The sequence below is a fragment of the Cajanus cajan genome, chromosome 10 (assembly GCF_000230855.2).
Source record: "Cajanus cajan strain Asha chromosome 10, NIPB_CcT2T_4, whole genome shotgun sequence".
NCBI classification, from domain to species: Eukaryota; Viridiplantae; Streptophyta; class Magnoliopsida; order Fabales; family Fabaceae; genus Cajanus; species Cajanus cajan.
In genome coordinates, this window is record NC_138526.1 from 33,714,656 (window position 1) to 33,728,730 (window position 14,075).

The 14,075-nt window shown below is 36.5% G+C and overlaps 1 protein-coding gene across 2 annotated transcripts; it reads right to left on the minus strand.

Annotated features, from left to right (window-relative positions):
- Positions 1-1,260: 1,260 nt before the first annotated feature.
- UBP25 (ubiquitin-specific protease 25) lies at positions 1,261-13,153 on the minus strand. 2 transcript variants are annotated; one of them, XM_020367927.3, is made up of 9 exons: positions 12,755-13,153; positions 12,156-12,654; positions 11,807-11,882; positions 11,616-11,708; positions 10,456-10,542; positions 9,595-10,349; positions 8,283-8,414; positions 1,749-1,889; positions 1,261-1,657 (listed from the first exon to the last, which is right to left on the minus strand). In XM_020367927.3, the coding sequence occupies exons 1-8, from the start codon at positions 12,927-12,929 to the stop codon at positions 1,775-1,777; spliced, it is 1,932 nt and encodes a 643-aa protein (XP_020223516.1). In that variant the 5' UTR covers positions 12,930-13,153; the 3' UTR covers positions 1,261-1,657; positions 1,749-1,774. The 2 variants fall into 2 exon arrangements, with proteins under 2 accessions (XP_020223516.1, XP_020223515.1); XM_020367926.3 differs by having other exon boundaries at positions 1,756-1,889; positions 12,755-13,152.
- Between the last annotated feature and the right edge of the window lie 922 nt (positions 13,154-14,075).

The following is a 14,075-nucleotide window of genomic DNA, read 5'->3' on the forward strand; positions in this document are numbered from 1 at the left end:
AGATCCAATGGTAAATTGTCCTTTACCAACATCTGAACCACCACAGAATGTCACTGCTACAATGATTTCATGAAATAAGTTAAAACTTTTTAAAATCGTTATGCACATATAGAGAGAGCTAAAATGCTACACAAGGTTATCAATTATTTTTTTACCAATGATTTCTCAAATGAAACTTGTGTTTATTTTACATTAACAAGTATTACTAAGTCCTACCATATGCTTGATAAAGTTCTCAATTTGGTCCCACTTTGCTATGATAAAGAACACACTTATAAACCTTTTTTAACCATAAAACTTAATTAAAGCGTTGCTTAATAAGAAATAAAGTTATTCATGTGTCATAACTCCATATACCAAACCAGTAAAAGTTCATTTAGACAAACATAATATATAAACTAACGTTAATGTGTTTTACACTTCATTAATCCGCAATCGCCATTAACAAAGTATGATTGTAAAATCATCAGCCTATTTTTACTTTTACAGTTCCAAGACAAATACCACTTAGATATAAAATACCTTTTCGACATCTAAATTTTAAATAATTTCCATTAATTCAAAAATAATAATCACCCTTCGCTCCTAAAATATCAAGTTGTTGCGTTTCTTTCGCATCTATTCCATCCACAAAACTCATGTTCTTGACCTTTACATCTTTCAAGACGAATATATTTTTTAGGGCCATATACTATTTTATTTATATATATATATATATATACCACACTGAATTGGATCTTTTTATAAAAGTAATTCGATCAAATGAATTTTTTTAATTAAGTCGACTAGTTTAATTTTTTTCAAGAAGCATTTTTTAAAAATGGTATTAGATTATCCAACTTATACTGGTATAACTTTTTTTTTTTTAATCAAACCAAAACATTAAAAATAATTTAATTAACTGAAACATTTAAAAAAATTGACTTGTTTTTTTTCCCATTAACAATTATGTTCAGTCTTTTTTCACACTTAAATTTTATCTTTTAGTAAGTAATGCGACTGATCTAAATCTTTCAAGACCAAAATGATCAATCATTTTATATATCAAATTATTTGCAGCTTCCACAACGGTGTAGAATTGCTTGATTTTTTTAAACATCTTGAAAGCTATTTTTTAACCAAATTACTTGGTTGCACGTGTTTAGGATTTAGGGTATAGGAGAAAAAAGTTAGTAGCAAATGATTTTTTTTTTTAAATACCGGAAAGTACAGTCATTGTTGATAGCATCATATATCCACAAGTCATGCACAGCCTCATCCTCGCTGCAAAATTTGTTGAGCAATTTTATAGAAATGAAGAATTTGCTCCAATACATGACTAAAATAGATTGTACAGAATGAATAGAATTCCTGACAAGCTCTCCTCAAGATTGAATAGAACTTCGTAACCTCCACGGAGAAACTAAACCTAGGGCAAGACATGAAATCTGAACTTCTAGCTCAAATATGCATGAAGCACCTAGAAGCATAACCAAGCCATGCTTCAATGATAACAAGTCTCCACATTCTCCTGCTACTATCGCCAGCACTAGCTCAAAGAGTTAGTATGTAACAAACCCGAACTGACATGCCAGTAAGGGTACCACCATCACTAAAATAATTAGTAATACAGAGTATACACACCACGCCTCAATAATTAGCAAGACAGATCAACATGCTGCAACAATTTTGAAAATGAAATAGAAACTATCAAACCAGAGTTAAAGGCTTATAGAACGGAAAACCCATTTAATAAAATAATAGATCACCTCATACCATGCTCTGATCAAGGTCCTTAAAAATGTACTTTTTCTTGGCTAAACGATCGGAGTCGCTCAATCAAATCCTTTCTCAATGACTCAGGAATCTGTGATGTCAAAGCTCCCTGCGCATCTCCTATTAACAACTTCCTGCATCACACGTAGTGCACATCGAAGGATTATAACCAGAGTCAAATCACAATCATGGTAGTCCTTATTTATACCTATATATAAATGCGATTCTTTGTTTTCGTATACAGAATTTTTAGACTATTTTTTCCTTAATTTTAATAAAAAACAACATTGAAAATTAACTATTCTTACAAACTCAAGACTCAACCTAAAACCTTGAGATTTGAGGGCTAGACACAAACACCAGTTGATTCAACAACCATTAGTAATTTTTAAACACATTTAACAAAGTGATTCCCTGTTTTCATGTACACAATTTTTGGACTACTTTACCCTTGAATTTTTAAATAAAAATAATAATATTGAAAATTAATTATTCTCACAAACCCAAAACTCAAATCCAAGACATTGAGATTTGAGGACTAAGTGCAACACAAGTTGATTCAACAAACATCGATAATTTTTAAAGATTTTTAAACAAATATATAAGCATAGAGTACCTCAACCCCACTAGTATTAAGAAACATGGAAAGAGAACTTTCAGTGCATAGTTGTTAAATAGTTGAAGAAACAAAACTAAATGCCGTAACAGAAATATAAATAACACTACAAGAAATCATTAATAAAACTAAAAACTAAGATTTTAGCTACTCTTGGTTTTTCTCCCTTTCTCCAATTTTGAGAATTGAGACTATATGAACCATGTCCCATCAGTGTACTGCACCGAGGCCGATTGAAAAAAAACTGGGTTGTCAAGGCAAAACCCCATTATGAACCATTAACACCATCAACTTCATAAAAATAACTTTAAATGAACATGCTATCACTTGAAAAAAAGGATAACATCACAAACCTCATCCCAATTCTCAATAGGTACTACATGCTATAGCTAAATACAAAAGGTTAGTCTATGCTCAGGCCTTGGACATATGTAGGAACCTTTTTTATTGTAAGTGCGAACAAAGCATATGGACATACAACATATGCACATAGAATGCATGCAAACAGACTATAAAGCTAAAAGACTAAAATGTTGCGGAGTAGAAAATGGTTAACATTGAACAATATCAGTACACTACATATTATAATGTAGAATTTATCGGGTTTAAGGTATTGAAGGATGAAATTGAGAAAATAGATGCTGGGTAATATTTTGTTGAGTATTGTGATGTATTGCAATATCATACAAAACATAAAAACACTAACCCTTATTTATAATGAATTATAATCCTAACTAAATAGAGAAATAAATCATGAGATAATAAAGAAATATCAAAACAAATACTAAAATATAGTAACAGTGGCTGAAAAGTGGCAGACAGTGGTCAGACAGAAGCAGTGAGGGAGGAAGACTGCCAGGATACTGGATGTGCACGCATCTGGCTTGGGTAATCTTAATTGTGTGGTTGCCAGTCAAAAACAATGCCATAGAGCAGCCAGAAGTGGAACAATGCCGGCTAACGGTGAAACAACAGCATATGGAGAAAGAAACTGCTGAACATGATGCCAGAAGGATGACATGGCAAGGGGTGACTAAAAATAGTTCCAGCTCCTATGAAGCTTAGCAATGGAATAAAGGTAGGACAAGTCACAAAAGATGGTATAGCTTCATTACCATGTTGAGAGTATAGAGTTTGAGGCATTAAGGGAAGAAATTGGGAAAATAGAGACTGAATAATATTTTAGAAGATATCAATGTGTAGGGAAACGAGGTATCATTTGGACATGTGAAATAATTTCTTAAAGTGTATGGATAATGATAAAGTTGTTGGTCCTAATATATTTATATTGAAGTTTGGAAATGTGTAAGAGAACAAGTTATCATTTGGCTCACTAAGCTATTTAATAGATTTTGAGATCTAAGAAAATGCAAGATGGGTGGATGGGGAACTTTTTGGTTCCTATATATGTGGGAGATATTATTATCGCGTAAATTACAGAGAAAAAACTTATGAACTACACTAAGAAATTATGGGGAAAGGTGATTGAGCATAGTCATAGTCATAGATGAAGAGCAGAAAAACTACAGTAGCAAAGAAATGAATCAATTTGGCTGTGTCAGGAAGGTTCGCAACAGAAGCTAATTATCTTATACAAGGTTATTACAAACCTTCAAATAGGATTGAGTCAAGGGTACAGACATGGAATAATCCTGCTTTCAACCTATGGTGAAAGCAAGAAGCAGACTCGCCCTTGACAGTTTACAGAGCCCCTCTTACACTAACACATCTTTTTATGAAAATTATTTCTCATTGATGATATTCCAATAAAGTCTGACCTTTAAAATGGTTACCAAGATATCCCTAATTAATAAGATCATAAGTAACAATTATCCTAATAGATAATAAAAAAAAAGTGATCCCTAATTAATAGGATCATATAATATCCTAATTAATAAAATAAGGATCTGAAATCAGATATTCTGATAGCTAAATCTTATTAAAAAAAGATAAACTAAAATAAATCAAGATTTAAATAAAGAGATACGATAATCCTTATTAGTGGACCACATCATAATGGGAAGGTACTGAAACAAAAAAAAAAAAAAAAAAACAAACAAACAAACAAACAAAACAAAACAAAAACTTGCATATGATTTTTATTGTCTTGGAAAAGACATGATTGAGTACCATAGAGAAACTAAGAACTTTTTTATAAGGATAAGTTTACATCAGGCTCAGCCTTGAGTCCTTGTTTAATTTATTCTTGGATGTGCTCAACGGAACGGCTATCCCTAGATGCATGTTATTTGCAGATGATATAGTGGTGATTGAGGAATCAAAAGAGATTAACTCTAAACTTGAGCTTTGAAGACATATTTTAGGATCAAAGGGCTTTCACTTGAGTAAGAGCAAGGTCAGACTATATACATTATAATTTTAGCAAGAGACATGAGGAAAAATGCGTTGGAGGTAAAAATAGGATATGTCATACCACGAGTTTCGAAGTATTTGAAATCAATAGTACAAAAAATGGGAAATTAAGACGTCAAGCACATGACACATACTGGGTGGTTGAAATGGAGAAAGAAATCAAAATCTCGAGGAAAATTTTATCATTCTACTATACAACCAGCTATATGACAGTGAATGTTGATAGTTGGGGGCACCAGTGAAGAGAGTATAGCATGATTGCCAGTCTGGTAAAAAGAGGAGATTGGAGGAAATTATTGAAGGGATTCAATAGTGAATAATATCACTGAGAATTTGGTTTTTGAGTTAATTGAGCCCCACGATATCATGTGATCCACATCGTCAACCTCACTTAAAGAGATAAAACTGTTGTGATCACCATGCAATGTGATACAAAACATAAAGAACTAGCCCTTATTTATATTATTCTAAGATCATAATCCTAACTAAATAAGGAAACAAATTGTGAGATGATAAGGAAATGTGAAAAGTAATTCTAAGTGATAATATATTCTAATACATAATCACAAATAACATAAAGGGAGTCCCCTTTTATAACCGAGCACTTGCCCAGTTCACAAAATACAATTTCCTAAATGCCCCTGTTTCTACCCTTATTTCCCCCCTTAATCTAAACCTAACTGTTCCTATCAGCACTGTCTCCTATTCATCCTTGCAAGCAAATACCCTTTTGTTCCAACAAATGCTAAGAAAAAAAAATCTTCTCAATCACTTAACCAGAGATGCCACATTGCCAACAACATTAATCTGAGCCCTCATCCATACAAAAAGAAAGTTTGTTTTATCTTTTTGAACATTAACCTCGACTATTTTATAACTAAAGTTCCTCAACTCTAATATAAATCTCGATATTTCTCAATTAATCCACTCCATATTAAGTCTGTACATTATATGAAGGTTACAAATGATTCAAAAATCAACAAGTAGAATCCACAGTAGATTACTATACATGAAGTCATCCTTAAGGTTTCTAAACAATGTTTACCTCTACCACTTGGTGGCAGTGTTATCAAATGGCGGATATGGTGGCGCCATAACGGGGCCATAACGGCGTGGCGGCGGCGTCCGCAATCCGTTATGGCGGTTTGGGGCTAAAATGGCGGGGTTCCGCCATTTTGGACATGGCGGCCGTTACGGCGGGTTTGGCGTGGCGGAGATGGCGGACATGGCGCCGTTATTGGGCCATTTTTTTTTTGTTTTTCGTTTTGGGTCTTTTTTTTTTTTTTTTTGGGTTTGGACCCGGGTTTGTTTTCCGGGTTGGGCACTTTACAGCTGAAATAGGGTATTAGAAACCCTAAATCCCTTTCGTGCAGACCTCCCCCCCCACCCCGCGCAACTGCTCCGACTCCGACGCCGCATCTGCCACCGTCGCCGACGACGCAGCCGCCACCGACGCCGACGACGCAACCGCCACCGCAGCCTCCGACGCAACCGCCACCCGCAGCCTCCGACGCAGCCGCGACCATCACGTAAGAACTAAGAAGTCTCTTCTCGCAGCTGCCACCGTCGCAGCCTCCGACGCACGCCACCCTAGCCTTCCCGCGAGGATTCATCAAGAGAAAACTAATCTCCGAAAGATGTTTGTGTCAGAAGAGTGGAATCAAAACAAGCTAGCAAAGGAGGCCAAGGGAAAGGAAGCCACAAAAACTGTCTTGATGCCTAGTTTCTGGAAGAATGTAGTTTTCATTCTGAAAGTGATGGCTCCTCTTGTAAAAGTGCTTAGGCTGGTGGATAGTGAGAAAAAACCAGCCATGGGCTACATATATGAGGCAATGGACAAGGCAAAGGAAACCATTATGAAATCTTTTAAAGATGAAAGCAAATACAAGGATGTGTTTGAAATCATTGATAAAAGATGGGATATTCAGCTTCATCGCCCTTTACATGCTGCTGGTCACTTTTTGAACCCAAAGTTCTTTTATGCCAACCCACAGATGGAGTTTAATGGTGAGATTATTAGGGGTTTGTATGATTGTATCAATAAATTGCTGGGAGATTTGGAGATGGAAAAGACTGTTCATAAGGAGTTGGCTCACTATAAAGCTGCGAGTGGTATGTTTGGGTGCACAATTGCCATAGCAATGAGGGGTGAAGTTGCACCGGGTAAGAGACAAAACATTGCAACTTTTGAACTATTATTCTCTAAGTCATAAAGTCATTTGCTCAAGTGTTTGTGTTAACATATTTTGTTTGCATTTGTAGCTCAATGGTGGCGGATGTATGGTTCAGATACTCCATATTTGCAACAACTTGCAATAAGGATCCTTAGCTTGACATGTAGTGCTTCGGGTTGTGAACGTAATTTGAGCGTCTTTGAGCAAGTAATTAATTTCTTAATTCCAATTTAAAATTAATAATCAATGTTTTGCTTATTATTCCTTAAGTAATAAGTATTTATTTAATTGTTTTAGGTTCATACCAAGAGAAGGAATAGACTCGAGCATAAAAGACTACATGACTTGGTATTTGTCAAGTATAATCAAGCACTCCATCAAAGGTATAACCTTAAGGATGAAATCGATCCCATTAGTCTCAATGGGATTGATGATTGCAATGAGTGGCTAATTGGAGAGATGGATGAGGAAGAAGGTGAAGATGAGAGGGTTCATGAAGGAGATGATGACCTTACTTGGAGACAAGTTTATCAAGCTTCAGGACTTGATGAGCCTAGACAATACACTAGGCGTCACAAAAGGAGAGGAGCAAGTGGGGAGGAGCAAGTAGGAACATCTACTAATCCTTCTAAAAGAGCCAAAGGATTAGCTTCAAAGAATAAGGGGAAAAGGGTTGAAGAAGTTGAGACATCAGAGGATTCTAGCTCTAGCAGTGAGGAGGAGGAACCAAATGCTAATCTCATACATTCAGATGGAGAAGAAGCTGAAGGATTTTTGAATGAAAAACATCATCATGTAGAAATTAATTATGCAGACATTGATGAGGATGAAGAGTGAAGGGGATTAAACAAAATAGTTTTAGGAATGACAATTGTGTTTTGCTATTTTTTAACATTGTTGCTTTGTTTTGATGGCTGTTTTTGTTTATGTTTATGTTTCTTAATGTGGCTGTGTTTGTTATTTTTCTGCTTTTGCATCATATTATATATATATATATATATATATATATATTTCTTTTTTTTTTTGTCCGCCATGATGTCCGCCATAGACCGCCATGGCATCCGCCATGGCAATATGGCACTTAAAGGTCGTTGCCGCCATCCGCCGTATAACCTTATTGATAACCTTGCTTGGTGGTCAATCATACTTTTACAAAGCTTAATCATAATAAGCTTGATTTTAGAAACCTACCTCCTTTCGCCTGGAATCTATAACCACACTTGGAAATGAATCTCTTGTGTAATTAAAAAGTAATGTAATAGTTAAAAACAGTGTATGATTTATAAAAATTGCGCAACAGCCATGTTTGTATGTAATATCAATGACTCAATGTATAAAACAACATAGAATATGATCACCCTTACCTTGTTTCATCTGCATTTGTAAAATTTCCAGCTTCTTGTTCACGTAACTTCTTCTTTCTAGAACGCATTCTTTCACAGACCATATCTGTCCAGCCACATGACTTCAAAACTGACTTTGCCTCTTTTCCAAGGCTGAGTAATGTTTTGAAAACATAGTATCAGAACCAGGCATATAACCATTATTATAGAAAGAAAACAGTATCTGAATAAGAAATATAAAAAGTATTTTAGAATGTAAAGCTGTGCAACTGATTGTCAAAGGCAATAGGTAAATGAATGTTGGTGAGTACAGTATACATCAGGAAGATTTCAGTACAGTATAAATCAGGAAGATTAATGTCCTGAAAAAATTTAACAAGATCAACATATTTTTGGAAGGCATTTGGGATATTTAAGATAGAGGAGGAAGATAAATTATGAAATTAAGAAAAAATTATTGTGGAACATCCATTAACATTATTTATTGCACAATATTTCCTTCAAATTGGAATTTTACATGACTTGCATACCAAAAGAAATGTACCAAATGTTTGTATTTGTTAAGTCTCCTTAATTGGGGACACCATTTTCTCGCCTTAATTTGTAGTCTCCTACACCTTTATTGTGATAGGTGTGAAGGGGTAGATATAGTCCAACATCAACTTGAGATAAGGCTTAGTGCTTATAAAGTTTTGACAATCCTCATCTTACAAAGTTTTATGGGACTAAGTTGGGCTCTAAACCTAAATTCTAATACAATATCAGAATTTATTCTAGATCCATTATTGGGCCACCTGCACGCTCCATGCCAATAGTCGGGGTGTAAAGAGATGTGTCAAGTCACCTTAATTGCAAACACCCTTGGCCTAACTTAATTTGAGGCTTCATGCACCTTCATTGTGATAGGTGTAAGGGGATGATATAATCTAACATCGACTAAAGATAAGGCTATAGTAGTGCTTATAAAGTTTGGACAATCCTTACCTTACAAGTTAATTTTGTGAGATTGAGGTAAGGCCCTAAGCCCAAATTCTAATAGTATTCCTCTCCCCACCAATTAGGTTATCCAAACAATAACAAGTAACAACTACAAATAACAAAGCCTATACAAAGTAAGGTTTCATGAAAAAAATGTCAAGCATTAACTAACTACAACAGTCTAAACCCAACTACTGAAGCCTCTATCCAGGCTATGAAACACCAACAAAAATATAAGATGCTAAATTTCAATGTATATCATAAAACATAAAAGCATAGCAAGGCATCATTGCGAGAAAAAAAATCTTTAGCTATAATCTCTAAGATAAAAAGATTGAATTTCAGTATATCTTACATGTCCTTCAATTCTTGAACTCTTGCTTGAGACTCACTATCATGTGCAAGCAAAATGCATGGGGCCTCCTGTACCTTTCTCTTATTCCCCAGTATTTTAGGATTGCTATTGAGGCCATTGCTTTCTTGCTTAAAGTTGTCAGGCCCTCTACTTGCTACTACCCTGCTTCTATCAGTATTTTCCCTGGGATCTGACTTTACAGAATGAATATCAACAGTCTGATTATCAGTGTGTCCATTTGTAAATGCTGGCTCCTTTCTTTTCAATTTGTCAATGCCATTCCTAGTGAGTAATGATGAAGGATCTTTCTTACCATTCTCCAAAGAAACCGAATCTTTCACATGCCCATTTATTACTAAAGGTTGACTCCTAGAAACATCAACTTTCCCATTGACACTTACAGGAGCAGGATTTCTTTTGGAAGTAGAACTTCCATTAATGTCAAACTTCACTCGTGGACTGGACGGTGCTTTAGTTGTCTTAGACACACTTGGCATGTCCTTCCAAGGAGATAGCTCAGAATTTGATTTTTCATGCTCTGCTTTCAGTGGTACACCAACCTTTGGGCATTCAGATGCTTGGCTCCCATTGGAATGAGGCTTTACACCGTTTGAAGCAAGAGCATTACTACTTGACACTGGCCTTTGGTTAGTTCGAGAGAAAAAAAGAATGTAAACCTTTTCTGACAAAACTTCTTGCAGGGTTGCAACTGTTACACAAGAATCATCACAGCAATACCACCGACCCATTGCATCCTGTAAACAGAATAAGAAGTTAGGTTCTAGGCACAATTAGGGGTTATTTAGGAATCAATGTATTGGCTACATAATTTGCATATAGATAAACTAAAACTTAACTAACCTTTATATAAGCATAGTAGTGACCAGATTCGGGGGAGTAGCCTGAATGCACAATAGTGCCAAAGAGCTTATATTCTGGTTGGGGATCCTACATCAAGATAACTGTTAGAAAGGAAGCTAAAAATATCCTTTTGGGGGGGGGGGGGGGGAGGACTTGGACAATATTGTCCCTGTTACACCACAACATTCTTACAAAATGTCATCCTAGGTTGGAATACTGAACCTTTATTGACCTCCACCAAGCAATTTATGTTTTTTATTGCAAGTGGCTCATCGATAAATAGTATTTTAGTCTCTATGAAGTTTCCCCAGAAAGTTTGGAGCTCTAAACTAGCCACCCCTTTTGCAATTAAATATTACCACAATGTATGCATGAGTTTGCCAAGTGCCTAAACAAAGAGGGCATAACATCTCATTTGAAAAGCTTCTTTACAAGCCAGCCATTATGTGTAAATATAAAAATGACAACAGTGGGCTGCCAAGTGCCAATTAATGTGCATTTCAAATCTCAAGTTCCATTTTTTGGTTTTGTTGTAATTTTTTTTTGTGGAGAGTATATTGTCCTACTTTCTTTGATTCTCTCTTCTTTCTTAATGAATAATAAGAAAAGTAGTCATGGATACACGAGACAGGAAATAGTAAGATTTATCATGTGTGCTCAACGAAACAAAAGTAGCATAAAAAAACATCAAATAATTGGAAGACTTCAATTGAGACTTTATCCCCTGATTTTTTTGGTCATTCTGATTAAGTGAAGATACAAATTTTGGTATGACAAAGACTTAGACACGAGGATGCAGTAAAGTTTTAAAATTATAAATACAACTCAACTATAATACAATGTACAAAATGTCAAAATTAGCATAAAATCACCATAAAACCTAGAATTAAATGAAATGGAAAAAATAAATGTTTTAGGTGAGCATGAGACATGTAATAAATCATATTATGTACCTAACTGTTCTGATATTTCCATCTGTATTACAGTATTAGTGTAAAGTAAAAAAATACAAATTACAGTTAGGAGTATTTTAGGAGTATTATAACAAAGAAACAGTTATTACTTTGAGGTGCTTCCTAATTCATGTTAGTGTGTGCCTCCACGTGAAAAATACAAACACTCCGTTACAGTAACTATTTCAAAACAAAAACCATACATACCTGGCTTGCTTTGCACATGAAGCTAGAAAGCACCAAAACCTCTTCAAATGCAACAGCCTTGTCAATCTTGCCACCCAATATGCCCTCAAATCTCTACAATCCAAATTGCACCGGCACACCATCATTCAAAAATCCCAAGCTATCACTAATCCAAACAACCAAAAAAAAAAAAAAAAACGGACATAACAAACCTTCAGTTGTATCACAAGGATGTTAGGCGCTTGAAGTATAGACATCTGCTTCTTCGCCGCCACCAATTTCTTACAACTAAACAACAGTCACCAACAGTTTCATCCTTTCAATAATTAAAACGCACACAAACACACTCAAAACAAATAAGACAAAACATAGATACATTTCCATAGCCGTTGTTTATGCTGTTTTCCAATCAAAACCGAAGTTTCATCTCCATAATCATTTTAATAAAGACTTACATTAAAGGATTCCGCAAAATTATCGAGATAAAATTCCAATTCTGATTGGCCAACAGTACAAACAGTCCCTAACAAACCGGACAAATACACAGACTGAATAACTCACCTATCACACTTGTACTTATTGTTGCCATCTAAAACCTCAGGCTGAAAGAACTTTTGCATGGAGTCTCTAAGCGAGTTACTATGGAAAACATCAAGACTAATATCCATTATCTCATCAACCTTATTCGACTCGTATCCACAACACAGACACTTCACCTGGCTCTGCAAGGCGCCGCCGAAAATCTCCTTCACCACGGTGCTGCCGCCGCCGCCGCCGCCAGCGTTAACATCTCCTCTTCCTCCACCTCCTCCTCCACCGCCTCCGCCGCCGCCTTTGCGGTGGAGCTTCTTGATGCGGAGGCAGGTGTTGTGGCAGGCGTCGATGACGTAGCGGAGGAACTCGTGCGCGTCCTCCTGGCGGCCGCAGCGGAAGTGCGGGCCGAAGATCCGCAGAGAGGCCTGGATCTTGGACGGCGCGTCGTGCGGGAGATCCAAGCGCAGAGAACGCGCAATCTGCTTCTCGAGTATGCAGAACGGACAGGAAGACGCGGAAGAGTCACCTGAATCGGAAGAAGGAAAGAAGCGCGTTAGGTTACGGAACGGAAGAGGAATCGATTGAAATCAGAGAGCGAACGAGAGAGAGAGAGAGGTGTTACGTACAGAGAGAGGAGTGGTGGAGGCGGAGGCAGAAATTGGCGAGAGGAGGAGTGTAGGTGAGGCACTGGAGGACGCTGTTGAGGTAGCACGAGTTGCCTAGGTTACGGAGCCCTAAGGGAGGACCGGTTTTGCGCTTCTGACTCAGGAGACTCGGCTGCCAAGTCATCTGCAGGGCCATCAACGCCGCCCGAGACCACCGCCGCAACGACCCGCTGCATTGGCCGTCGATCGGCGCCGCCACCGCAATCGCATGTCTCGCTCGCTCGCTCGCGCCTCGGCTCAGCTTTTCTTTCCCTCTCTTCTTCGCTTCTTGCTCTCTCTCTCTCTCTTTTATTTTTTTCTAGCGCCTTCTAACTTCTTAGTTACCCGCTGAGAGGGGAAAATTAATTTTGGGGAAAAATAGTGTTTGAGAGTGAGAACTTGGAGCTTCTACTACTTCTAGTAGTAACGGACAAGAAATGAATGAATCGGAAAATTCTTGATAATTATTCCGACCTTCTTTATCTTTAGTTTTCTCCAAATTAATTAATTATTTATTTATTTCAGGGTAATTTATTGTGATTTTAGTGGAGAGTTTCTTTTATATACAAAAAAAAATCATTATTTTTATGTCAGATTTTTTCATTATTTAATAACTATATATTTATGTATTTAATCTTTATATGTCATAATATTTTACAAATATAATTCAATTTTTTTTATATGTATATGAGATTATTGCAATGGGTATCTATATTTTCTACTATATAAACCTTTTGTGAGCAAAATTTGTCTGAATACAAGATTTCGTTAGTTGGATAAATCTAACAAAAGTTTTGGATTGGTTGTAGGAAACAAACTTTAATGAAAAATTTATAATATTACCTACTATAATTAGTATACTGTATGGGATCGAGACCGACCCGACCGAATATCCGAATCCAACAGAGACCGAAATCAATACCCGAACACACCGAACACTCGTCAAATAGAAGGGGTCGGTTTGCTCGACCGACCCACGGGACTCCACCAGTATGATTACGAAAGGATTAATTTAAGGAATAAGCCAGATTAGCCTCCTAATTTTTCGGGGCCCAGCTCCTAATCACGGCCCAATAAAAAACACTATAAATAGACCACTTTCGAGGTATGTAACTAACTTTCAACTACCACATTTATTACGCCGAGCACTTACTTGAGCGTTGGAGTGTCTGCACACCCCCTCACATCAGACTACTCGGATAGGAACGAGAAGACCGAGACCTAGGATCAGACCCGCTACAACAAGGATAAGTGAAGTGTGTATCTTAACACAGGAACAATTAGTAACAAGCTTTCCCTCTTC